Genomic DNA, 27656 nt, shown 5'->3' on the forward strand with positions numbered 1-27656 from the left:
GCTTCAGCTAAACCTTCGGTTGTAACTGTCCGGTTCCATTATGTACATGTTAAAGAGCAACTTATTCGTGTGGCTCGACGTGTAGGTATGATTAAATTTCAAGATCACAATTTCCGCTTAGCAGAAGATTTTAGTCCTGAGGTAATGAGGGCATGGCTTCTTTTTAAACCGCTGATGTCTGAATGTTATGAGAAAAATTTAAAACCAGCGCTCTTATACCCTGCGAAGCTCAGAATTTCTCCACCGAACGCTCCTCGACGAGTTTTTCTTTCTACATTTGAAGTGAGAAGTTTTCTGAATGAGAACTTCCCTACTGCTACGGGCTCTCAGGCCAAATGAATGAGTGATTTCGATCGTGTAAGATGGTTTTTGATCCTCCAAACCAGATTTTGTTTCTGGTTGTTGGTGTAGGTTTACTCTACACTTTATACTCAAGTTAAAGTGTTCTTTCGACATATTAATCGTTTTGTTTTACACACTTTAACCATTATACTGTATTACTGACTATTTTCTGTTCCTTCGAAGGTGTATTTTTAATCCTTCGAAGGTGAATACTTTTTTACTAAGATGGTGGTTTTTTGATAAAACATTTTTGGTGTTTTTTAAGATGGCGCTTTTTTTTCTCTTGTCTTCTTCCTACAATGCATCGCTTATCACAGTTTAAATATTTTTTTTGGTTTGTTTGGGTTTTAACCCGATTTATAAGTTTTTAGTGATTATATTTTCTTCGTTTTTTTTCTACTACCAATTATATTAAGAAGTCTGGCTCTAGTATAGTGATTATAATTCTTAAAGTTTGGGTGTTTTTTTTTATATATATCCTTTATATATGGAGTGGTCTTCCGCTGATATGGGGGTAGGGTTAGTTTCATTTTTTCTCTTTCCCAGCCTTTTTTTGGCTCTGGTTTTTTTTCTCTTTCTTGAGTGGGAGGGGGGTGGTCTTTTTTCTAATTCTATATTTTTTCTATCAGTTTTTTTTAGTTTTTTCATTTGGGCTGATTTTGAACTACAAATATGTCCGCGATGTCGTCACTTCCGGGTTCGCTTTTTATTTTTGTTCTTCTTCCAGGGGCATGAGTTTGTAATTTGGTTAACCCTTTTTATACCAAAGGGTTGATCTTAGAACTATGGCTCAGACCATTAATTTTGTTTCTTGGAATACTAATGGTTTAAACCATCTGATTAAACGAAAGAAGATTTTCAAAGTATTCCAAAGACTTAATGCTCATATCATTTTTGTACAAGAAACTCATGTGAGGAAGGAGGACAACTATCGCTTTTTTAGGTTTTGGCGGGGTCAACAATATCATTCGAATTCGAATGCCAAAGTAAAGGGAGTTTCAGTTTTTATTGACTCCTCTATTACATTTGTCCAACATGATATCTTTTCGGATCCGAATGGTAGATTTTTGTTAATTACGGGTTTACTTTTTAATAAAAAGGTTGCTATGGTTAATGTCTATGCTCCAAATGTGGATTGTCCTGATTTTTTTAAGTCCTTATTTACTTCTTTACCTAATCTAAATGAATATAAGTTAATAATGGGTGGTGATTTTAATTGTTGTTTAAATCCTTTGATGGACAAATCTATATCTACTCAGACTGTATCCAATAAGTCGGCCACTTGTATCAACTCTTTTTTGACTGATAATGGAATTTTTGATATTTGGAGATTTCGGCATCCTAAGGACAAAGAGTTTTCTTTTTTCTCACAAGTTTATCATTCTTATTCGAGAATTGATTATTTTTGTATTGACTCTTGTTTGATTCCTTTGGTAAATGGTTGTTATTATGATAGTATAGCTATTTCTGACCATGCTCCATTAAAACTTTCTATTAAATTTATGGACACAGTTCATAATGCTAGACAATGGCAGTTTGATTCTACCTTATTGCAAGATCCGGACTTTATTAAATTTATGAATGAACAGATCGATTTCTTCTTCTCAACCAACTCCACGGAAGATATTTCTTACGGAACACTTTGGGACACTTTTAAAGCATATATACGTGGACAGATTACTTCTTATTCTGTTGGTCTGAGAAAACGCATAAAGAAGGAAACTCTTTTATTGGTTGATAAAATTAAAGAGATTGACAAGAAATATTTGATTACTCCTAGTAAGGAGCTTTACAAGCAAAGGGTTGAACTTCAAACAGAATATAGTTTATTACTTACATCTTCGATTGAAAATCAACTGATGAAGTCCAGATCTGATTTTTATATACATAGTGATAAATCGGGTAAACTATTAGCTAGTCAAGTGAAGAATGCTTTGGTTAAACGTCAAATTACTAAGATCTGTCAGCAAAATGGGGATTTGACAATTAACCATGATGAGATAAATAAATCATTTCAAGATTTTTATACTTCCCTGTATCATTCTGAATTTCCTCAGGATTGCAGTGCCATGTGTGATTTTCTTGGGAAATTGAATTTCCCAAGATTATCACCAGATGATCTTTCAATATTGGAAACTCCTATGGCTGATGCAGAAATCAGAGGGGTTATTTCTTCCATGAATTCAGGGAAAGCACCTGGTCCGGATGGGTATACAGCAGAATTTTTTAAATGTTTTTCCGCTACTCTCTCTCCTTGGTTATATAAGGTTTTTGAAGAAGCAATTAAATTGGGCAATTTGCCACAATCTTTTTATAGAGCTTCTATTTCTTTAATATTGAAGAAAGATAAAGACCCTACTGATTGTGCATCCTATAGACCAATATCCGTACTGAATGTAGACTCCAAGATTTTTTCCAAGTTACTTGCATCCAGATTGGAGAAGGTATTACCCCAAATTATTTCGGAGGATCAAACCGGTTTTATTAAAAATCGTTATTCTTTTTTTAATGTTAGGAGGCTATTGAATATTGTGTATACTCCTTCACATAATATCTCAGAATGTGTTATTTCATTAGATGCGGAGAAAGCATTTGATAGAGTTGAATGGCCATGCTTATTTAATGTGTTGGAGAAGTTTAATTTTCGTCCGACATTCATTTCCTGGATTAAACTGATTTATCATACCCCAGTAGCCTCAGTGTTTACTAATAATCAAAGATCTCCCTTTTTTTGTTTATTTCGGGACACTAGACAAGGCTGTCCTCTTAGTCCACTATTATTTGATATTGCTTTAGAACCCTTGGCAATTGCTATCAGAGAATCACAGGATATTCTTGGTATTAATCGTGGGACAGATATTCATAAGTTATCTTTGTATGCAGATGATTTATTATTATTTATTTCCAATCCTGAGAAATCTATTCCTGTAGTTTTATCATTGTTGGCTCAATTTAGTGATTTTTCTGGGTATAAGTTAAATCTTAATAAGAGTGAATTGTTTCCTTTAAATAGACAGGTCCCAATTTATGGAAACTTATCTTTTAAATTAGTTAATGATTCTTTTATTTACTTAGGGATTAAAATCACAAAAAAACCACAAAGACTTATTTAAGGTTAATTTTGTACCCTTAATTGATCAGATTAAATGCTTGTTTACTAATTGGTCACCATTTATCTCTGATAGGTCGAATTAACACTATTAAGATGGTTATTTTACCTAAGTTCTTATATATTTTTCAAGCGGTACCAATTTTTAATCCGAAATCTTTTTTTACTAATGTTGATTCAAAAATTTCCTCATATATTTGGCAGAATAAAAATCCTAGGTTAGGTAAAATATACTTACAGAAGGAAAAGAAGGAAGGTGGATTAGCATTGCCTAATTTTAGATTTTATTATTGGGCAGTTAATATCAGATATTTGATATGTTGGTTGAAAGATTGGGATAGATCGTTTAGCCCTCATTGGGTGAGCCTGGAAATTAAATCGGTACCAGGTTTTGCACTGGGTTCTACTTTGGGGACTTCTCTCCCTTTTGCTCTTTCTAAATTGCCGAAACGAATTGACAACCCGATAGTTAAACATACTTTACGTATATGGTTTCAATTTCAGAAATTTTTTGGGTTGACTCAGTTTGTTTTAAATATTCCTATTGTATCCAATTGTTTTTTCCACCCTTCAATTATAGACCAAGCTTTTTTGGCTTGGAAGACTAAAGGAATACTACGATTTTCTGACTTATTTTTGGATAATTGTTTCATGTCTTTTGAGCAGTTATCTAATAAATATAATTTCATTTTCTTAGATATTTACAGATTAGGAATTTTTTAAATACTGTACTTCCTACTTTTCCAAACTTTGTGTCTTCAGGCATTTTGGAGAATTTGTTTGAATTAAACCCCTTTCAGAAAGGGCTTATATCAAAACTTTATAATATAATTATGAAGATACGTTCAGAGCCCCTTTATAAGACAAAAAATGATTGGGAAAGAGAGCTCAACATTATTATTCCTATTGAGAATTGGGATAAAATTCTTCAATTAGTTAATACATCATCTATATGTGCTAAACATTCATTAATACAGTTTAAAGTTGTACACAGGGCTCATATGTCCAAGGATAAATTGGCTCATTTTTATTCCTATATAAATCCTATTTGTGACAGATGTCAATCTGAAATAGCGTCTCTAACTCATATGTTCTGGTCATGTCCGCTTTTGAAAAAATATTGGAAAGATATTTTTGATATTATCTCTGCGGTACTGAACATTGATTTACAACCCCAACCTATTACCGCAATTTTTGGTTTACCAATGATGGACTCACTTCATTTATCTTCTTCCACTTGTCAAATGATTGCATTTCTTACACTAACGGCTAGAAGATCTATTTTGTTGAATTGGAAGGAAATTAATCCTCCTACTGTATTTCATTGGCTTTCTCAAACTATGTTGTTTAAATTTAGAAAAAATTAGAAGTGGTGTATTTGACACTTCTACTAAATTTGAAAAGATATGGAGACCATTTATTCAATATTTTCATATGATGTAATAGGACCCTGTTCCAGGCCTATTTGATTTTCCAGTTTTGATTGCATATATGTCAAGAGGATCGGAGTTGACGACACTGATGATTTTGTATTTTTGTGAGATATTATAAACAGCCCCTTTCTTTCTTTTTCTTTTTTCCTTTTCTCTTTTTTTGTTTTTTTTCTCTTCCATTAGTTATTAGATTTTTAGATTAGTTTTTTGCATAATGATTTTTTTCTTTTTTTTTCTTTTTCTTTTTTTATTTTATATTATGATACACTTAGGTTTGCCTTGTCTATTTGTATATTGTATCATTTATGATGTGGGAATACTCATTTATACTGTAATCATTGCTCTTGTAATCTTTTATAGTTAGTTGAAATATGTATGCGTGTAATCTCATTATCTATGTATCAATTTTATTTTGTTGTTATTAATAATGATAATAAAAAGATGGAAAAAGAAAAGAAAATGCTGGCAAAGCACTGCATCTGTTGATAATATCTGCCGCTTTCTGAATATCTCATATGAAAGCTTTCAGAGCCTCTTGCAGCACTGCACTATTATCTGCAAGACCAACAAGCTGGAAGGTAATATTTCTGAAGAAAATTAGCTAAAATGGCCAACTGTTTCTTTGTCATTCAAACCTTATCTTCCTGTGCAGCCCTTTTTGTATAACCATAGGACTCGTATTATGCCCATGAGAGGGGCGAACTTAACCATCCAACATAAAGCATTAGGAAGAATTCATGTGCATGAGGAAAATATGCTGAGAATTATAAACAGGTTGTTAGGTGGAACTTATTTATAAATACGAATGCGTAAAGGTTGTAAATTGGAGCAGTTTAGAATTACAAAGGAAGGTCATTTGTACAAAGGGCTAGTAATGTTAAAGTGACAAGGTTAACCATATCAATGGACATTGCCTTATAAATGATAGCAGGAAATGAAAACCTGAAGTTACTGGGTGGTTCAGATCATAGAATGCATTCATGACAGTTTTCTGAAGCAATGGGACAGGAAACTGAGAACTGGCTCTCTAAAACCTTACACTATGTAGAAACAATGTGATCAATCAGTAACTTCATGGCAAGAAATCCTTGAGGGAAATTAATCACAATATGGCTGAATTTTATACACAGTTCAAAAGGGATTTAGATTAGCCAGAAACTAGAGCAAATAAGCCTAACAATGAAGCTCATACTAGCTAGCTAAGATAAACAACCTAAACAGTTTGTGAGCAGACATAAAAAGAATAAATTCTCTGATGTTGAAGAGACAACATATAAAGTAAATCAGTTTATACCTACAGGAAAAAGCAGATATGATCGAGGTCTGAAACTATTATTCTATTGAGAAACAAAAACTCCAGAAGACAAGTGATCCATCAGTGGCCAGTGACAGAGATCAAGGATAATTAGATGATGATGCCTACAACATTGCCAAAAGAATAACAACACCAATATTCTACCCAGAGGGAAACTGAGATAAGACAAAAAGTCGCATACATACAAAACAAAACCAGAACATATTGCAGAGAATTAAAAAATGGCTAAGGCAGCAGCACTGTTTCTACTTAAATCCAGCTTTACAATGAAAGATTCAGTGGCCCACGTCTTTTCCTCGCCAATGAGCCAGTCACTTGCTCTCCAAACAAGCCCCCAAGCACACTCCTTCACTGGGGAACCAGTTACTTGCTTATTAGCGAGGCCCAGTGTAAAGGAGCCCTTCCAATCAACACTTGCAACCTCCACCCTTGAAATTCCTTTCCAGAGTTGGCTTCCCATCACCAGCCTTCCTGACTACCTAAGACATCAAAGCAAGAATTTTATATCTGACATCCACAAATTTTCTGATACCATTCAAAAATACTATTTTTAATCAAAAAATGAAAATATTTTAACATTGCAGGAAACAACTAAAATAAAACATATTTAAATTAACTAAAAGAAAATGAGCTTTCATTTATCCTTCTCATCTCAGCAATCTGTTTCCCATTAAAATCAATGGACCACCAGAAGTAGCAGGTATATTTCTCAACCCAGTGTAAGTTTGGATTGCCCTTGCTATAACATCATGAGGCAAATGCACTTAAATGCCAAACAAAAGCTTCACTTCTCAAGCCTCACAGACCCATAAGTAAAAAACATGCCAATAAAAGTACCAGAAATGAAGGGATACCAGCAGTCTGTGGACTGTGAAGGACTTGAGAGTAATTACTATCAATGCAGAGAAAATACTGTAAAATTGAAGGGACTACAACTCAAATCTTCTGGAACATAATGCATGCCAAGATTCTCATACAAGTGGCAGCAAAAGTCGTGAATACATTAACAATATATTTTATTGCTCACTTTGATCATCACTCGGTGGACCGACAAACAACAAATCGCTCTTTACAAAAGGAGGAAGAAAAACAGAGTAAACTGCAGAGCAATTAGTCTGAATTCTGTCAGCAAAATGTTGAATATATTATGAAGGCCATAGATATAAAATCCTAATGTAGACCAGGGCCTCCCATCCTTTTTTATGCCATGGACCCATATGATTAACTGAGGGATCCATGGATCCCAGGTTGGGAACCCATGATGTAGACAGTTCTATGATGGAAAGATAGTGTTGACAAAACCTATTAGTGATTTTTTGAAACTGTAAGCAGAAGAGATAAGGAGCAATATAACAAGGCAAACAGGTATCTGAGGGGGTGGGAGAGCAGCTGGGCAGAGGTGTTTAGAACTAAGAGACATATTTTCAGGAGAAGAAGTGAGCAATTTAAGACAGAGATAATACTTTATGCAGAGACTTTGGAGTTGTCTACTCAGCCGTGATTATATTCAAGGATGAGATAGGTGGATCTTTAGGTAGTACGAGAATTATGAGGACATAGGAATCATGAAAGAGACCTGAGGTACAGTACCAGTACAAGTAAGCACAGATACTTTTAAGGAGAAAGATTAAAAGCATGGAAGGTGGGATGGTAATCCAACCAAAGCCCATTGGTTTTTAGGTCTTTTGCTGTTCCTAATATTGTTGTATTGCGCTGCCCACCTGACAGAAGGTTCGAAGAGCCTTCTCTCATGATGCCAAGACTGATCCGATGCTCAATACTGGGTGACTGTTCTTAACTGAACTTGTCTTGTACTGTGGTTGCCAAGATAAAACAGCAGTACCACAGTATTGGTTAGGCATCTGCGTCCAACACAGATGCACAGCTGACATTTTCCATCATGACAGAAACATTTCCAGGCCTTTACTCAAGCCAAATCATACACATTTTTTGTCTCCCTACATAGGGAGGGAAGCAACACTTAAAACATCCACATTTAAATTAGGCAGTCATTTGCATGGGTAACATAGCAGGAAATAATTAACAATTATTAAGTAATTAACAATAATATCAGTTTCAGTGGCCAATGACAGCAATTTTGCTCTGCTTATTTAAAGCTAAACAGCTGGAGGATGCTGTGCCCATAGAGTTGTATAGCATGAGAAAAAATTCGTCACCTGATTGTAGAAGTGAAACTAAAGTGTGGGTACTGTGAGTAAATCAAATCAAGTTTAATTATCATTCAAACCGAGGTGCACCCAATGCACAACAGTCAAGCAACCAGCTTGTCCAGCACTGACAGAGTCCCTAAAACGCCAGATTATCGGTTTTACTATAATGCTTTGATAATCAGGCAATATAGATCAACTAGAATTATCCCAGATCTCTAATAACCATAAACTTATCAGAACAGAACAAGAAAGGGTTTATCAAAGTTTATGACTGGAACAAAAAAATGATAGGACAAATGGAGAGAACCTACAACTGCAAACTGGAAATTTTTTAAGAAACAATTACCAATGTATAAACATTAAAATCTTTAACTTCACACAAAAAGATGTAGATGTTTCTTATTCATTTTCGTACTCTATCTCTGCGACATCATCGATCTCCTCACTCTCAGTGGCAGCTGATGCTAGTTTGTTGACCTAAATCTATGACCAATAGGTACTTGTTTAAACACAAAGTAGGAGACAAAAGGATGATCACAAGTGATGCACTTTAAGAGGGGTCCGTAAGGATGTGGCAAGGCAAGGGTCTCTACAGGGAATTCTGGAACTTGAGGCCAGGCAGAGAAAGGTTCAACTTCCAAAGGAAAGACTGGAGCATATGTGCATCAGGACAGAAACAAAATGCGAGAGAGCTTTGTAGTAATATTGTTGAGCAGATAGTTCAGCACAGAGACCAGTCAAGGAGATTTAATCATGGCTGATCCTTTTTTTCTATCTCCTCCTCAACCCCAGTTCCCGACCTTTTCCCCTTAACTTTTGATGCCATGTCCAATCAAGAACATATCAATCTCTGCCTTAAATACGTCCAACCACCTGGCCGCCACAGCTGCATGTGGCAACAAATTCCACAAATAATGTCCTTTGCTCCAAATCTTTCAACCAAGCCAAGACACCAACCAGACCTTCAAGCCCAAGGCAGCATGTCAAATGATTTATCCAACTATTCACATGAATTCTCCATCCACTTCTTTCCTTACAGTTTAACAATTTGCTCCAAGCTAAATATTTATCCGAATCCTTTTTGAAAATCACTACCGGGGACTTCCAATAAGATGGTGATTGCTTAGTCGCTCCGTTATTCTTCTTACCTTTGCACTATGTGTCTCCCTTCTTAAACCTTAGTTAGGTATTTTATTAGTTCTCTTCTACCTGCCTGCGAACACATCTATCTTATAATGGCTACCAAAAGAACTAAAACCGGGAAAAAGGAAACTTCTACGGCTTTGCCGGCTGACATTCTCGCTGTTCTGGAACAACATCGACAAGATACTTTAAGGGATTTTAGAACTGAATTTAGAACTTCTTTCAACCAGCTGAATGCCAAACTGGATCAGATTAATGCTAGAGTGGATGATCATGATGAACATTTATCTCGCATTTACGTAACTTCTGAAGATTTAAAACGCCGTGTTCAATATCTTGAAACTCTCTGCTCCAACCTAGAGGAGAAAAATAGTAAACTTTTTTCCAAAATGGTGGATCTTGAAAATCGGAGCAGACGTTGCAATCTACGAATTCTTGGTTTGCCAGAGGCCACCGAAAAGGGCTCTCCCATTGAATTTTTTTCCAAGTTTCTCTGTGAGATTTTCGGGAAAGAATTTTTTTCCGACTCCACCTGAGCTTGAAAGGGCACACAGGATCTATGTTCCTCGAGCAATTCTGGGTTCCCGTCCACGGCCGATTATTTTATGCTTTCATCAATACCAGGTGAAAAACCGCTTGATGATGGAGGCACGCCGCAGAGGTACTTTTGCCTTTCAAAATACGGTCATTCATTTTGTGGAGGATTTTGCCCCCCAGGTTCTGAAGATGCGTGCTGAGTTTAAAGGTGTAATGAAAGTGCTTTTTGATCATGGACTCAGACCCTTTCTTCGAAACCCAGCCGATCTCCGAATTACACTTACTACTGGAGATTATAAGTGGTTTAAATCAGTGAAGAAGGCTGAGGCGTTTGTTAGAAGTCTCCCAGCCACCTCATCTTCTTCGGAACCGGCCTGACCTTCTAAAATGGTTGATAAGTACTTCTCGAAGTAAAACTATCTTTTCCGAACTCAGACTTTACTTGAATAATTCAGTCATTATCTATTGAAACTCTAAGGGCTGTAGTCAATCTCTCCCTGGACTTGGTGCATTTTTTCTAAATAGATAATTTAAGTTTAATGTTTCCCTGCGAACTTTTAGATTTTACCTGTGTAATCTATTTTATTTTTGTATAACGTTATCTATAGAGAACTACAATTGTCTTTAACTTGTTTTGGAGGTTTGGAGTTTTTATTGAAGGCCTCCCTGTTGGTTGATTCATAGTTTAAGTTTTGCTTTTTTTTCTGTAAATGGTTGATAAGGACTCCCTTTGAATTTTATAATTTCCCCTTTTTCTCCCTCCTTTTTTTTAATCTTTTATAATTTTTCGCGGGTAGGTTAGTTTTAGTTTTCTTCTGATTTTCTTTGTATTAAGTTTTATACTTCTGTTGAAGTTGTTCCTATTTATAATTCTGTTTTCTAGTGCATAAATTAGTTACTATTTGCTATATTATTTATACGGAACTTTTGTTAATGACACAGAACTGGAAGTCATACTTGGGTTAATTTTTTAGGTAGAGCTAGCTGCTTTTTTAGGTAGCCATCTAATTTTGGGTTGCATGGGGGGGGTGGTTTCTCCAGTTCCAACACTACTCACTGTTTCTTTTGTTTTCCTTTGTTATTCAGGACATGTCTCTGTTTTGATTCTACGGATCTATGTTTACATTTTTGCTTCCAGACTGTTATTGTACTACTTGATTTTTTTATATGCCTGCTGCCTTCTATGCACTAACAATTGATCATGGTTAATTCACTTAAATTTGTGAGCTGGAATGTAAAGGGATTGAATCATCCTGTTAAAAGCAGGAAGGTCTTCTCCCATATTAAACAACTCAAAGCTGACATTGCTTTCCTTCAAGAAACTCATATTTGTAGTTTTGATAATTCTCGGCTTCTGTCAAAGTGGTCGGGTCAGCATTTTCATTCATCCTTTGCTGCCAAAGCTAGGGGGGGGGGGGGTCTCCATCCTTAATAATTCAAATATTCCTTTTGAACTCCATAATAAGATATCTGATACAAATGGCCATTTTATTATTGTTTCTGGTAAATTATACAATACTAAAGTTGTACTAGCAAACCTGTATGCTCCCAATTTTGATGATGTTAATTTTTTTGAACGTTTTTTCTCCTCGCTACCAGATTTAAACTCATACTCTCTTATATTGGGTGGCGATTTCAATTGTTGGTTAGATCCTAATTTGGATCGATCGTCCTCTGTTACTAGACTACTTACTAAATCTGCCTTAGCTATTCACTCTTTTCTCTCTAATTATGGTATCTCTGATATATGGCGATTCCTTCATCCCACTGAGAGAGACTACTCTTTTTTTTCACATGTTCACCATACCTTTACTAGAATTGACTACTTTTTACTCGATAATCAACTTATTCCATCTGTCTATTCTTGTGACTATCAGAGTATACTGATTTCTGACCATGCCCCAATTACTTTGTCCTTAAATTTTCCTGGTCTCCCTCAGAGGAATAAACACCGGCGTTTTGACTCGACTTTATTATCGGACGATGATTTTCTAAAATTTATTAAGGATCAGATAACCTTTTATTTTAACACCAATACATCATCTGAAGTGTCATCCCAGATTGTCTGGGATGCCATGAAAGCATATTTAAGGGGTCAAATAATCTCCTATACAGCAAATCTTAATAGAAAGTCCTGTGCAGATCGATTAGACCTCATTAATCAGATTAAAGAATTGGATCAACTGTATGCTCAAACTAAGAATCCTGAATTATACAAGAATTATACAAGGTCTACTCAACCTGTCGAACGCCAACTTCTTGAAAGTAAGAGTCGCTTCTATATTCATGGTGACAAATCTGGTAAATTTCTAGCCAATCAGCTGAGACGTTCCAAAGCCAAACAACATATTACAAAGATCCGGAAGGAGAATGGAGACTTTACATCGGATCACTTAGAAATCAATGACGCATTTAAAAATTTCTATTCTCGACTTTATTCCTCTGAATCTTTGAATGACAATATCTCTGTTGATCACTTTTTAAATAATCTGAATATTCCTTCGCTTTTGTCTGATTTTAAGGCCAAACTCAACGCGCCTATTTCATCAGAAGAAATATCTTTTGCAATTTCTGCATTGTCTTCAGGAAAATCTCCTGGACCTGATGGGTTCCCCGTAGAATTTTATAAATCATTCTCTTCACTTCTTTCCCCTCAGTTATTCTCAGTATTATCTGACTCATTTAATTACAGTAAATTGCCACCCTCTTTTAATGAGGCATCTATTATTCTTTTATTAAAAAAGGGTAAAGACCCAACAGAGTGTTCCTCGTATAGGCCGATTTCTTTGCTCAATGTTGATGTTAAAATCTTGGCCAAAGTTTTGGCTTATAGATTAGAAACTGTTATTCCCTCTATTATTTCTGATGATCAAACTGGTTTTATTAAAAATCGTCTTCCTTTTTTCAACATTCGACGTTTATTTAACATTTTATATTCACCTTCAACTGGGATTCCTGAATGTGTTATTTCCCTCGATGCGGCGAAAGCATTTGATCGTATAGAGTGGAACTACCTTTTTGCAGTTTTAGAAAAATTTGACTTCGGTCAAAGTTTTATCTCTTGGATCAAATTGCTGTATTTGTGTCCTACTGCCTCTGTTTTGACTAATTTTCAGAAATCCCAGTTATTTAACCTCAAACGTGGCACCCGCCAGGGATGCCCTTTAAGTCCCTTTCTCTTTGATTTGGCTATAGAACCTTTGGCGATAGCATTTCAAAATTGTCCTGAATTGACCGGGATTTGGAGAGGGGGTGTTGAGCATAGAGTTTCTCTTTATGCTGATGACTTATTACTTTTTCTTTCAAATCCGTCTACATCCTTACCTCCAATGTTTTCACTTCTTGATCAGTTTAGCCAGTTCTCTGGCTATAAACTTAATTTACATAAGAGCGAACTGTTCCCAATTAATAAAGAAGCACAAGAATTAACATTTTGTGATCTCCCTTTTAAAGTAGTTCATAATCAATTCACTTACCTTGGGATTACAGTCACAAGGAAATTTAAAGATCTCTTTCGTGAAAATTTTGCCAATCTTTCATATACTATAAAACAGAGTCTGTTACAATGGTCACTTCTATCTATGTCTTTGGTAGGTCATATCAATGTTGTTAAAATGTATGTTCTCCCCAAATTTTTATATTTATTTCAATCAATCCCAATTTTTATTCCTAAATCTTTTTTTGATTCCTTAGACTATTATTTTGTCATATCTGTGGAAGAATAAGCGCTCTAGAATTAATACAGTTTATCTCCAAAAATCTAAAAAAGAGGGTGGCATGGCTTTACCTAACTTTCATTTATATTATTGGGCAGCCAATATATGCTGTGCTACCTTTTGGTCTTTTTTCCATGGCCAACCCGAGTGCCCTAATTGGGTGGCAATGGAGTTGAGTTCCACTAAAGATTTATCTATCTCTGCACTTCTTGGCTCTGTACTCCCTAGTAGTTTGTCCAGATTAATTGTTAATCCTCTTGTTAGACACACTTTGCGTATATGGGCTTAGTTTAGGAAGTTTTATGGTTTCCATGGTTTTTCCTTTTCTAGCCCTATCTTACATAATCACCTTTTTTTACCTACTACGTATGATTCAGCATTCCATGATTGGTATAGGAAGGGCATTAGACATTTTGAAGATCTTTTTATTGATAATCACTTCGCATCTTTTCAACAGCACTCTGCTAAGTTCAATCTGGGCCAATGCTCATTTTTTTAGATATCTCCAAATTAGACACTTTATTAATCCTTTAATTCCTAACTTTCCTGAAATGCCTGAGAAAAATGTTATGGATTTATTTCTTTCTATTAATCCACTAGGTAAAGGTTTAATATCATTTATTCGTGATAAATTAGCATCCTTACGGCGTGCCCCTGTGGATAAAATTAGAATGGCTTGGGAGCATGATTTAAATATCTCCTTATCTGATGAGACTTGGGATTCATTCTCAAATCGGTTAATTCAACCTCTCTTTGCGCTCGCCATTGCCTTTTACAGTTTAAGATTGTTCATAGAGCCCATATGTCTAAATCTAAACTATCCCGATTTTACCCTAACATTAGTCCTCTCTGTGATAAATGCAAAAGGGGCGAGGCCTCTCTCATTCATATGTACTGGTTTTGTCCTAGCTTGGAGAAATTTTAGAAAGACGTCTTCATAACGTTATCTTGTATTCTGAATCACCACCTAGAACCTAACCCTTTAATTGCTTTGTTCGGTTTTTTGGGTGAGACAGATTTACGTCTGAGTTCGACTAAGTGTCGAATATTATCTTTTGCTTCTCTCCTGGCTAGACATTTAATCCTCCTTAGATGGAGGGATGTTGCCCCGCCCACGCATGCTCAATGGCTTAATGATATTATGTCCTGCTTAGACCTTGAAAAAATTCATTATTCAGTTCTTAATTCGGATACAAAGTTCCATAGGGTCTGGGGACCTTTTATTGAGTATTTTCATAACCTTCCTCTTAACTAAGGTTTTTTTTTTTCGGTCCCTTGCCTTCAGCTCCTTTTTTGTTGGTAGTAGGCATTAATATCTTCTGTTGCTAAGTGTATTTACAGTTTTGGGGGTTTGAATGTCCTGATGTACACTCTCTAGATTGTGTTGTGGTTAATCTGGAGTTCTTTTTTGTTGCGGGGTTTGGGGAGGATACTAATTTTACATATCTTCAATTTGGGTGCTTTCTCAATTATCTTCTTTTGTATTATATTATTATTGTATGTTTATTTTTGCACTGTATTAATGTTCTTCATTTCGATCTGGGTTTTTTTTATCTGTAGCGATGTAGAAAATGTATAAAAAAACTAATAATAAATAAATTAATTAATAAATTAAATAAAAATAAAAAAAGAAAATCACTACCAATCTTGCTCATTCCACCCTTTCAGGAAATGCATTATTGATCTAATTAATTTACCACAGAAAAGAATTATCATCCCTCTGACTTCTGTGTCAATTACCTTAAAATTATTTGCTAGCTGCCAACGGCCACCCTGGCAGTGAAAACAGTGCCTTCATTTTTAATTTTATTAAAATCTCTTATGATTTTGATCACTTCAATTAAATCTCACACACAGGGCATTTTACCTGTAATTTCTTGATTCATTGGATCTTCCTTGGATGAATCGGACTGCAGTGCTGCCTCCAAGTGAGAATCACTTTGCTTATCCTCATAGTTGTTTTCTGCTCCTTGTCTTTCGATTTTATTGCTGGAGGCTTCAACATAGCTTTTCCCTGATCTTCTTGATTTTAGAAATGCAATCAAACTTGGGTCTAGTTAAACAGGAAATTATAAGGGTGTTTAGCAAGGTTAGCAGAAATAGAGGGAAAAAAATGTTAGTATCATTGGTGGAAAGAACAAACTATTATTAGATTTTCTAATGCATCACCCAAATGTTATCAAATGGATTCACGTCAAGATTTCCACCCTGATGCTAAAACTCCTCAAGAGCAGTACATCAATGTAAAAGGCCCATTGATGTAACATTACCAAAATGCACACATTAATTTATAAATTGCACGAGCCTGCAAAATGCAGATACCAATGTCTAGTCCCAGCAATTAATGCATGGCACCAATTTACAATAGCTATCCTTGATTAGATCACACCACCTGCACTCACCGTCACTGCAGCAGCTCACACCAACATTCACAGTCTATCTGTGCACAGCATTGACTCTCAACATCCATCGATGTATTTTTTTAAATGCCTTTGAATGAAAAATCTTACAAAAGGTAGTGGATTCGGCCCAGTACATCACGGGTGAAGCCCTGCCAAACATTGAGGACATCTACATGAAACGCTGTCGTAGGAAAGCAGCATCCATCACCAGAGATCCCCACCAACCAGGTCAAGCTCTCTTCTCGTTGTTGCCATCAGGGAGAAGGTACATGAGCCTTAGGAGTCATGACACCGGTTACGACCTCGCAACCATCAGGCTCTTAAACAAAAGGGGATAACTATACTCACTTGCCCATCCATTGAGATGTTCCTATAACCAATGATCTCACTTTAAAGATTCCTTACCTTGTTATTTCATGTTCTCATTCTTTATTGCTATTTAATTATATTTGCATTTGCAGTTTGTTGTCTTCTGCACTCTGGTTGATCTTTCATTGATCCTGTTATAATTACTATTCTATAGATTTTCTAAGTGTGCCCACAGGAAAATGAATCTCACAGTTGTATATGATGACATGTAAGTACTTTGCTAATAAAATTTACTTTGAACTTCGAACTCCTGGAACCCATCAATGACTATGAGCATCACAAAATTTAATAAAAGCGTCAGAGAAAACTATGGGTGCATTTTAACTTTTTACTGGATTAGTTTGTAAATATACCTTTAAAATATTCAAACGAATGTCTAATGATTTAACAATTAATTTCAAGATATCTAAAGTTCTTCTTGGAACAATACTGACGAAATCCTGTACTGTCGGAGGTGTCGTCTTTCAGGCAAGCTATTAAACAGCAATCCTCAACTACTCCCATGACAATGTCTGAGGCACCATTATCCCTGCTGTTCTGTTTAAAAACAAATTATCTTGTTCTAATCTCATTACTGTCTCTGGAACCTTACTGTATGCAAATAAACTGCTGTGCTTCCTGAATTTAAAACAGTGATTGCAGTGCTACAACGTTTGTATTTCTGGACTAGAAATCCAGAGATATGGATGAGCAGTCTAAATATTACTGGGACAGCAGTGAAGTTATTGCTCATTCCAGAGGTGGCTGAAGATCAATCGACCTGGCCCCAAGTCATCACTGCAGAGATTCCTCAGGACAATGTCTTCAGCAGCTGCATCGATGACCTTTCTATCACATGGTCAGAGTGAGGAAGTTGTTGATTATTGCACAATGTTCATTTTTATTCACCTACTTTCACATAATGAGACCAAGACATCATTGGGCATGGGCTGATAAATATCGCTCGCACAAGCGCTAGGCTTTAACCATCCCAAACAAAGTAGAGTCTAACTACACTTGGCAATGAAGAATCATCAAGACCCATCCGTCCCCACTATCAATATCCAGAGATCACTGTTGACCAGAAGCTCCAATAGATCAGCTGCACAAATACTGTGACTACAAGACCAGGTCAGAGAATGGGTATCATGTACCTTCTGACATCTCAAAGCCTTTCCAGCATGTTCAAGGCGCAAATGAAAGAGTGATAGATTACTCTTCACTTGCGAAGATGTGTGCAGTTCCAGGAAAACACAGGTTGTTAGACAACATCCCGAAGAAAACAGCGTCATTGCTTGGTAACCACCCAACATCCTAGACAATAATTCTTTCCACTGATTCCGGCACTGGTAACAGAAAAAAGCCATTCACCTATGCTAATCTGATTACACCACCAAATGCACAGGCTCTACCAATAGGCAAGACAGGCACATGAGAATACCACATCCACCTAAAGGCTACTCCCACTCCCTGCCAACACACACATCATACTGACAGCTTCTGCATCACCATCGGATCTAACTTCTCAAACAAACTGTCCTCCCTGCACCAGAAAGGAAGCAGCAGTTCCAGAATGCAGTTCACCTACACCTCCTCAAGAGAAATTCGGGGTGGACAATTAAATGCTGGCCCTGCCAGCATTTCAAGATTCTGAAAAAAAAATTCACAAGGTATTCCAACCTCAGTCACCACTGTTCAAAACAAATCACCACTCACTTCACTCCTGTTTGAGACACACAGGAGCACATTATCCTATATACCACACAGGATTACCAAAATTTACTGCTTAACCCTGCTCACATTTGTTAAAGACATCTCAGAAATTTAATTTGCATTTACTATATCAAAAAAGATCTCGGGTTTAATTCCTGATTTCTAGTTAACTGAGTGCAACATCAAAAAAATGTAGTTACAGTTCTGTGCAAAAGTGTTAGGCACCTAAATTTTTTTATATGATGTCAGAAGGCATGGCCTGATCTCAACAGCATCAAGGCTGTCTGGGATTACCTGGAGAGACAGAAGCAAGTGAGACAGCTGAAGTCTGCAAAAGAACTGTGGCAAGATGCTGGGAACAACCTACCCACTGATTTTCTTATAAAACTGCACAAAAGTGTACCTAAGAGAATTAATGCAGTTTTAAAGGCAAAGAGTGGTCACACCGAATGTTGATTTGATTTAGTTTTTTTTACTGTTTATTACTCTTTATAGTAATTTTTTGGTATTTTGATATTTCATTATCTTTAGTACCTTCGCTTTACAGAATTTTTTTTTACATGCGCCTGACTTTTGCACAGCACTGTAGGTTTGAGCTATCATGCCTTTCACACTCCAGAACACACAATAGTGCTTTAAATATAATTAATTACTTGCAAAGCCGGAAAACTGCAGATGCTGAAAATTCAGCAGGTTGGAAATCATCCATGAATTAATACTTCCTGTCAAAGACTATTCATCAGAACTGCTATGTATCTCCAGCATTTGACACAACTGTGATACAAAAACAACCATTGTGCCTACTGCAAGGTTCCACAGACAGCAGTGAGATAGTGACCACTGTATCTATTTCATTGTATAGACTGGACTTTACATTTCTTCCTTTACTATTTGCAGTGATTAGCACAGCTGCTTTCTCTTAAGTGCTGGAGCACCATCCTTTTGACCATCCATGCTCAAATATCAGAGGGAACACAGGGTTGAGTTCCTTCACAACCAGCTTCACACCACTGGCTGAGACTTGTCAATCTGAAGCACCTGCATTGTCGATGCCTTCAGGAGGAAAAGCAGAGCTGGAGAAAGAAACTGAGATCACGAAACTGGTTGCTGAATGCAGGTGGCAGTGATACATTCACTCACCTAATCGTGCCATGAGGTTATTGCGTTCTTCCTCAATTTCTTCCTTAGACATGGTCTGCAGTCTAGCAAGGTTCTCTTCATGAACCCTCTGAGCTTCTTGAGGGCTTATTTCTTTCCCCAGTTTTTCTTCTGAAGCCCATCTCCCATTATCTGAAACTGTACACAAATAAAAGCTTAAGGGTATAAAGAAGTTGTGGAATTTAGTAAACAAATCTAAAACCCACTCAATTACTTGCCAACAATTACACACCATGGCAGAATAATGGGGACTGCACATCTCTATTGCATTAGTCACTCAGACTATGGCTAATCTGTTTCTTAACATGAGGGGATTACTCATGAAGCACCATGCCCATAATTTAATTAGAACTAAAAAAAAATTAAAAACCGTACATGTTGGAAATCTGAAATAGAAACAGAAAGTGCTGGAAACACTCAACAAGTCAGGTAGCATCTATGGAAACAGAAAGTATGGTTTCATGCTGAAGACTTACATTTCAGTTCTGACAAAGGATCACATTAATTGTGCTTTTCTTTCCACAGATCCTGTCTGACCTACTGAGTGTTCCAGCTTTTCTGCTTTCAGTTCCATTGTTAATTATATTGTTGGCCCAACGTCAGTCAAGGACACTGCTCTCTGCTCTTCCCTTTCTGTTAATGCAGCTCAAGAAATGCCTAATTGAGCCATATGGATAAGTAGCAAGTAGAAAGATATGCTACACTTATATAGCCCTGGGAGGCACACTCACTTTCCTGTCAAATCAGCAACAGAACATATGTTTAGTGACCAGGGATATTTTTAATAAACATTATGCTACAAATGGAAGACACAAGAGACTGCAGATGCTGAAATCTGGTGCAAAAAACAAACTCATTGTGTCACGCAGCATTTGTGGAGGCCATGGCATAGTTGATATCTTAGCCAAGACCCTACATCAGGACTAAGACTGTAAGGGAGAGATAGCCATTATACCAAGGAGAGGGGAAAGGGTAATGTAGGAGTGAGCAAGCAGCAGGTATTCAAGTTGGGGGGGGAGGGTTGATGGACAGGACGCTACAAAACTTTTTTGTGTAAATTCACCTGGTGAGTGGCTCTTTTCCAATGTTTCTCTAGTCGGACACTGAGCTGATATTGGCTGCCCTGAACCCGTGGTCAATGGGCTGATTCGACACTGTGAAGATTCTGCCCGATGTGCTTCAATTGCTCTTTTTGCCTCAAGTTTCTGGGCAAAGATACTTTTTCTTCCTGAAACCGGCTTCAACAGCTAAAAGAAAAATATACACCGCATTATAGATAGGCATGTAAAATGAAATGGACAAACATGGATCATTCTAACAGACCAAAGAATCTAATTACTTCTTAAAGGATTTCCGGGCTGCCTCTCCACTTATCTATCATGGAATCTATTTCATTCACTAGAATTCACTCCAATTATTCCAAAAGAAACATTGTTAGTAAATACAGGTTCCCCCGCAATCCAAAGGTACAGCGTTCCTATGAAACCGTTTGTAAACCAAAATGTTGTAAAGTGAAGAAGCAATTACCATTAATTAATATGGGAAAAAATTTTGAGCGTTCCCAGACCCAAAAAATAACCTACTAAGTCAAAGCAAAGAACACATAAAAATAACACTAACATATAGTAAAAGCAGGAATGATATGATAAATATATAGCCTATATAAAGTAGAAATATTGTATGTACGGTGTAGCTTCACTTATCAAAATCAGGAAGACAGTGAGCCAAAGTCGATTTGGAAAAAAAAACCTGCACATACACGCATACGCACATACACGCATGCACAAACAACTACCCGAACAAGGTTTCACGGTCATTGTAGTCTTTCTCTGGGTAAACACACGTATAAAGCGGGCGTCTTTTTTTGTAAAAGCGAAAATCCTCTTTGGTTAGTGAAAACAGGTACTAATGTAGGTCTTTCGTAACAGCCAGTTGTCGTAAAGTGAACGTTTGAAAAACGGAGGACACCTGTATCAGGAAATCGTTTATTTTAGGGGTGTGGAGTGTAGCTATCGAGTGGTGCTATTGAAAGATTACTGATCTAAAGCTTTAGCTTGGATTCTCTTTCTACGCATGCTGCGAGGTCTTATTCAGCACGTTCAGCACAGTGTTCTTATAGCCATTCTTTTACATTCCTCCCCACCCATTTCCCTGCTTTTGCAGCTCCTTGAGATCCATTAAATCTTCAACTTTTCACAAGCTCAGTTGAAAAATTATTGACATGAACTCTACACATCTCTGTACGCACGCTGCCAAGCCAGCAGAATATTCAGCATTTTCTGATTCTTTTTCCTGTCCTCGTTTCTTGTGTCAGCTTGATGTTATCTGCACATCAGAGTTTAATATCCTTTTATCTGCAAAGAAGAAAACAGTAAATTTACAATAGCTTACCTCGCTTTGTATCTCCGACCTGTGAAAGACCTTTGGGAAGGCTTGTCCTGTTGATAACGGAGGATTTATGGTACTCCCTGAAGTGTCTCTCTCCTGAAGGAAAATAATGTAAAAGAGATTGTTGAAACTTTAACATTTAACCTTTATATTTTCTTCTAGAACAGTCACAACAGCTGGTTCTCCAACCAGCAGACAGACAAGTGTTTAACAAGGTACAAGCAACTGTAAAACCATGTGGGTTAGTCCGGCAACAGTGAAATAGCATTGAGAATAGGGCTCTGAAGTTGGCCAAAACCATTAGATGGACCATGAAGTATAAGCAGCGCAGAAGAAAACAACAATAAAGCTGATAATCTGGCATGCTTGGAACTTTGATAGTCTCAGACTGACAGATTTTCCCCACTATTGAGTGTTATTTCTACTGATATCCAACAAACCTTTTTCAGATGTCACACAGTACTATAATAAAATTTCCAGTGAACCAGGCAAGTTTAAAAGGAGCATGAGAACAGGACCTGATGATCAGGAACGGCGCACATTAACAGGGTCCTTTGTCAATCTAAGTAGAGCTTGAAACAAGTGCCCCAAAATGTGGGACGGGATCATGGCAAAAAAAAAAATCCGCTGAGTAAAATAACAAGCCACTAGGGTTTCTAAATAGTCAGCAGATTATCGGATTTTTTATACAAGATAACTTACAATGATCTTGGAAAGGACAGCTGTGATGTGTCTGTCCTGTAGATCCATCTGCTCCTCACTATCATCCTCCTGGAATCTGACTCTTTCTGCTTTAAACTTGGACTTCTTGGGTGCAACTGGCATGAGTGATGGAGGATGGTCGGGAAGAGCTAGAACATAAGAGATGTTTTTTAACAGCAAGATCCCACTACAGCACTGTTACAGTCATCAGACCATCAGTTTTATTGAGGGTCAAATAATGGACTCAGCACCAAAGATATTTTTTATCTTCTTTAAAGAATGCTGTGAGATTATACACATTTAACCAAGAGCCTTCAGATTCATGCTTTATCCTAGCTGAGATACTGTACCACTGCAACACACTAGTGTACCCCATACTTAAATCACCAGAAGATCACCTGCAATCTTCTGAAATGACGTACAAAAGCAAACAACAAAGCTGCACAAGTCAATGTACACCAACCCAAAGGAGATTATAAGTGAACAAATAGCTTTATTAAAGTGCACAGTCGACATTTCGGGCCAAGGCTCATCACCAGTACTTCATGACCTTTCAAGAATCCTACTGAAAGGTGTCAGTCTGAAACATTAACTGTTTATTCCTCTCCACAGATGCCTGACATGCTCAGTTCTTCCAGATGTTGTGTGTGTTACTCTGGATTTCCAATATCTGCAGTCCCTATATACCTCCATCCCCCACCTGGATGGTCTCGAAGCTCTTCGCTTCTTTTTGGATTCCAGACCTAACCAATTCCCCTCTACCACCACTCTCCTCCGTCTAGCGGAATTAGTTCTTACTCTCAATAATTTCTCCTTTGGCTCCTCCCACTTCCTCCAAACCAAGGCTGTAGCCATGGGCACCCACATGGTCCCAGTTATGCCTGCCTTTTTGTTGGCTTTGTAGAACAGTCCAAGTTCCAAGTCTATACGGGTATCCGTCCCCCTCTTTGCCTTTGCTACATCGACGACTGCATTGGCGCTGCCTCCTGCATGCATGCTGAGCTCGTTGACTTCATTAACTTTGCCTCCAACTTTCACCCTGCCCTCAAATTTACCTGGTCCATTTCCGACACCTCCCTCCCCTTTCTTGATCTTTCTGTCTCCATCTCTGGAGACGGCTTATCTACTGATATCCACTATAAGCCTACAGATTCTCACAGCTACTTGGATTATTCCTCTTCCCACCCTGTCTCTTGCAAAATTGCTATCCCCTTCTCACAATTCCTCCGTCTCCGCCGCATCTGCTCTCAGGATGAGGCTTTTCATTCCAGGACAAAGGAGATGTCTTCCTTTTTTAAACAAAGGGGCTTCCCTTCTTCCACCATCAACTCTGCTCTCAAACACATCTCTCCCATTTCCCGCACATCTGCTCTAACCCCATCCGCCCGCCACCCTACTTGAGATAGGGTTCCCCTTGTCCTCACCTACCACCCCACCAGCCTCCAGGTCCAACGTATAATTCTCCATAACTTACGCCACCTCCAACGGGATCCCACTACCAAGCACATCTTTCCCTCCCCCTCTCTTTCTGCTTTCCGCAGGGATCGCTCCCTATGCGACTCCCTTGTCCACTTGTCCCCCCCATCCCTCCCCACCGATCTCCCTCCTGGCACTTATCCTTGTAAACGGAACAAGTGCTACACCTGCCCTTACACTTCCTCCCTCACCACCATTCAGGGCCCCAGACAATCCTTCCAGGTGAGTCGACACTTCACCTGTGAGTCGGCTGGTGTGGTATACTGCACCCGGTGCTCCCGGTGTGGCTTTTTATATATTGGTGAGACCCAATGCAGACTGGGAGACTGTTTCGCTGAACACCTACGCTCAGTCCGCTAGAGAAAGCAGGATCTCCCAGTGGCCACACATTTTAATTCCACATCCCATTCCCATTCTGATATGTCTATCCTTGGCCTCCTCTATTGTCAAAATGAATCCAAACTCAGGTTGGAGGAACACCTTATATACCGGCTGGGTAGCCTCCAACCTGATGGCATGAACATTGACTTCTCTAACTTCCGTTAATGCTCCTCCTCCCCTTCTTAACCCATCCCTGACATATTTAGTTGTTTGCCTGATCTCCATCTCCCTCTGGTGCTTCCCCCCCTCCCCTTTCTTTCTCCCGAGGCCTCCTGTCCCATGATCCTTTCCCTTCTCCAGCTCTGTATCCCTTTTGCCAATCAGCTGTCTGGCTCTCAGCTTCACCCACCCCCTCCGGTCTTCTCCTATCATTTCACATTTCCCCCTCCCCCTCCTACTTTCAAATCTCTTAGTATCTTTCCTTTCAGTTAGTCCTGACGAAGGGTCTCGGCCCGAAACGTCGACAGTGCTTCTCCTTATAGATGCTGCCTGGCCTGCTGCATTCCACCAGCATCTTGTGTGTGTTATCTGCAGAATCTCGTGTGCCTTATTGAAGTGGATAGCTTAAGAAGATATCTTAAAGGAAGGTCGAAGGAGAAAAAGTAGAAATAGAGAAACAATGGGTCTGAAATGGACTCCAGGTGAAATGAATGTGTCAAACTACCTGCGTCTCAATATCACCAAGACCAAGGAGATGGTGGTGGACTTTAGGAGATCTAGGCCCCATATGGAGCCAGTGATCATTAATGGAGAACGTGTGGAGCAGGTTAAGACCTACAAGTATCTGGGAGTACAGTTAGACGAGAAGCTTGACAGGACTGCCAACACAGATGCCTTGTGCAGGAAGGCACAGAGTCGAATGTACTTCCTAAGAAGGCTGGCATCATTCAATATCTGTAGTGAGATGCTGAAGATGTTCTATAGGTCAGTTGTGGAGAGCGCCCTCTTCTTTGTGGTGGCGTGTTGGGGAGGAAGCATTAAGAAGAGGGACGCCTCACGTCTTGATAAGCTGGTAAGGAAGGCGGGCTCTGTCGTGGGCAAAGGACTGGAGAGTTTAACATCGGTAGCTGAACGAAGGGCGCTGAGTAGGCTACGGTCAATTATGGATAACTCTGAACATCCTCTACATAGCACCATCCAGAGACAGAGAAGCAGTTTCAGTGACAGGTTACTATCGATGCAATGCTCCTCAGACAGGATGAAGAGGTCAATACTCCCCAAAGCCATTAGGCTTTACAATTCTACCTCCAGGACTTAAGAACTTTTTAAAGCTATTAATGCTTTTTGAGACGGTGATTTAGATGCATATCATATTTTTTTACTGAGTTAAGTATTGTATGTAATTAGTTTTGCTACAGCAAGTGTATGGGACATTGGAAAAAAAAGTTGAATTTCCCCATGGGGATGAATAAAGTATCTATCTATCTATCTATCTAACACCAACTATTTGCAAGGAGCATTTTGCAGAGCCTAATGGAAAATGTCCATTATACTTCTTCCCATTAAAGTGGAAATTAAATAATTTTAAAAAGATAGAAGGATATGTTAGAAGTATGAGATGAGGAAAACAGAGTGGAAGGAAGCTTGAGTGGAGGATTTACACCAGCACGTGCCTCCACTATATGAGGAGGAATTTCTTCGAAGGCCAGCAATAGTTTTAAATTGCGTATCCATAACTTTTATGGATAGGCAGATGAAGGTTTCAGGACTAAAATGGCCAAGCACATGCTGTATAACGGTATCCAGAGACAGAGAAATCTGAGGTGCAATTGGCTGAGATATGATCTGATTGTGGAACACATGAGGTCTGAGCGGCCTATTCTTAATGTTCTTATCCATGTCAATTATGAAACTAAACCCAATCAACTGCACAAAGCCCCTGTAGGAGGGGGTACAAAATTGCTATTTACACCACACCCCTCATATAAAACCTAGCATTCTTATATTAATGTCAACACAAGAACAAATTCGTACCTTCCAAGGTAACCATGTCCCTTAAATCTTCATTGGCTTGACTTCCACCAGCACTCTCCGATTCCACTTTCCTCTTGTCTGCCTTCTTTATGACTTTAGCAGCTGGAAACATCCCTGTGGCTAGGAAATTTTGCTGAAACCGCAGGAGGTCATCCTCCGATTCTCCGGGTTTCGGCCTTCCCAGCATTTTCCTTAGACTGTGATGGTGCCCTGTGAATGACAATGCATCAGTCAACATTACTGCGATTTCAGGACATGTGTCCAACACCATGGGATCTTAGAATATTGAAGCACAGGAAGGAACTTGCCCTACTGTATTTGCACTGGACCTTTGGTAACCAGCTATCCAATTAATTTACCCCCCCCCCATGCACTTTTTCTCCATACTGTTATGAGTTTTGTCCTTCCAAGAACTTTAAGGAGCAAAACTATCAATACTCACCTCCATCCCTTGCTTTGATTGCTGATTCGGTTCACACAGCACAGGGGACCAATTACCAAACTATAATTCTGCCTCTCATTTAAAAGTAGATTCCTGAAGGTTGTTATAGATCGGGGGGGGGGGGGGGGGGTGGTAATGGGCATCAGTTCCCACTACCTATTAAATGTCCCCAATGGTTTGCGCCTCAAATAGACTCTGAAAAACCAAGTCCAGCTCCTGGCCTTCACATGTCTCAGCTACTAAACCTGGTGGAACCATTTCTACTAACAGGAGAACAGGGAAAGGCGGGCTTCTGGCACTCTAAAGTCCATCATTTCGGGCAGACGGGGCTCTTCAGCTATAGTTGACAGCTCATCTCTAGAAGGAAAACTGATCAAGAACTTCTACTGCCTTAAGACTCTACCCCTCGTGGGGAAGGCTTCAGGAGTAAACCCAAGAGAAAAGCAACATTGCTGGTGCCAAACAGTATCGGTCTTTGCCATTCCTTTGGGTTTATCAGGTTTGTGGAGAGGGGGAGCTTGTTATATGGGCAACAGTTTGCTCTCCATATCGTACTGCCCAGGCTTACATATCTATTTAGCTAGGACGCAATATCCATGGCTGTCCGTGACCTACAGAAGCCTCAGATTTAAAAGTGCTTTCTGACTGATCCCACACCCCTGTTCCATCAGCACTGGACACATATAACCTTAATTTTATAATGAATGACAAAGGAATGATACTCAACAGTCACCCACAAAGGACCTGTTGTATAACTACCCACTTTTCCAACGTCAATTGCTGACAAGTATCTTTTCACTAGCATCCAGCGATGGTGATACGATCAAGTCAGCTAAGTGGATGGAAATGGTTTGGCAAGACATAGGCTAAACACAGGAAAAAGGCACTGCCTTAGGTAAGCATCTT

General features: G+C 38.4%; 1 protein-coding gene across 4 annotated transcripts in view; it reads right to left on the reverse strand.

The window, feature by feature from the left end:
* rpap1 (RNA polymerase II associated protein 1) overlaps positions 1–27656 on the reverse strand; it is a 150545-nt gene that overhangs the window by 116864 nt on the left and 6025 nt on the right. For 2 of the 4 annotated variants that reach the window (XM_073040304.1, XM_073040305.1), the window contains exons 2-7: positions 26309–26518; positions 22478–22626; positions 21779–21871; positions 20451–20634; positions 19370–19525; positions 15634–15819 (exon numbers count right to left, since the gene is read on the reverse strand). In XM_073040304.1, the coding sequence (XP_072896405.1) occupies positions 15634–15819; positions 19370–19525; positions 20451–20634; positions 21779–21871; positions 22478–22626; positions 26309–26495 (955 nt within the window). In that variant the 5' untranslated portion in view covers positions 26496–26518. Of the gene's footprint in view, positions 1–15633; positions 15820–19369; positions 19526–20450; positions 20635–21778; positions 21872–22477; positions 22627–26308; positions 26519–26750; positions 26768–27656 lie in introns of those variants that run through there. The other 2 variants (XM_073040306.1, XM_073040307.1) reach the window with 2 other exon arrangements.

Source organism: Hemitrygon akajei, chromosome 3, assembly GCF_048418815.1.
Source record: "Hemitrygon akajei chromosome 3, sHemAka1.3, whole genome shotgun sequence".
Taxonomy (NCBI): Eukaryota; Metazoa; Chordata; class Chondrichthyes; order Myliobatiformes; family Dasyatidae; genus Hemitrygon; species Hemitrygon akajei.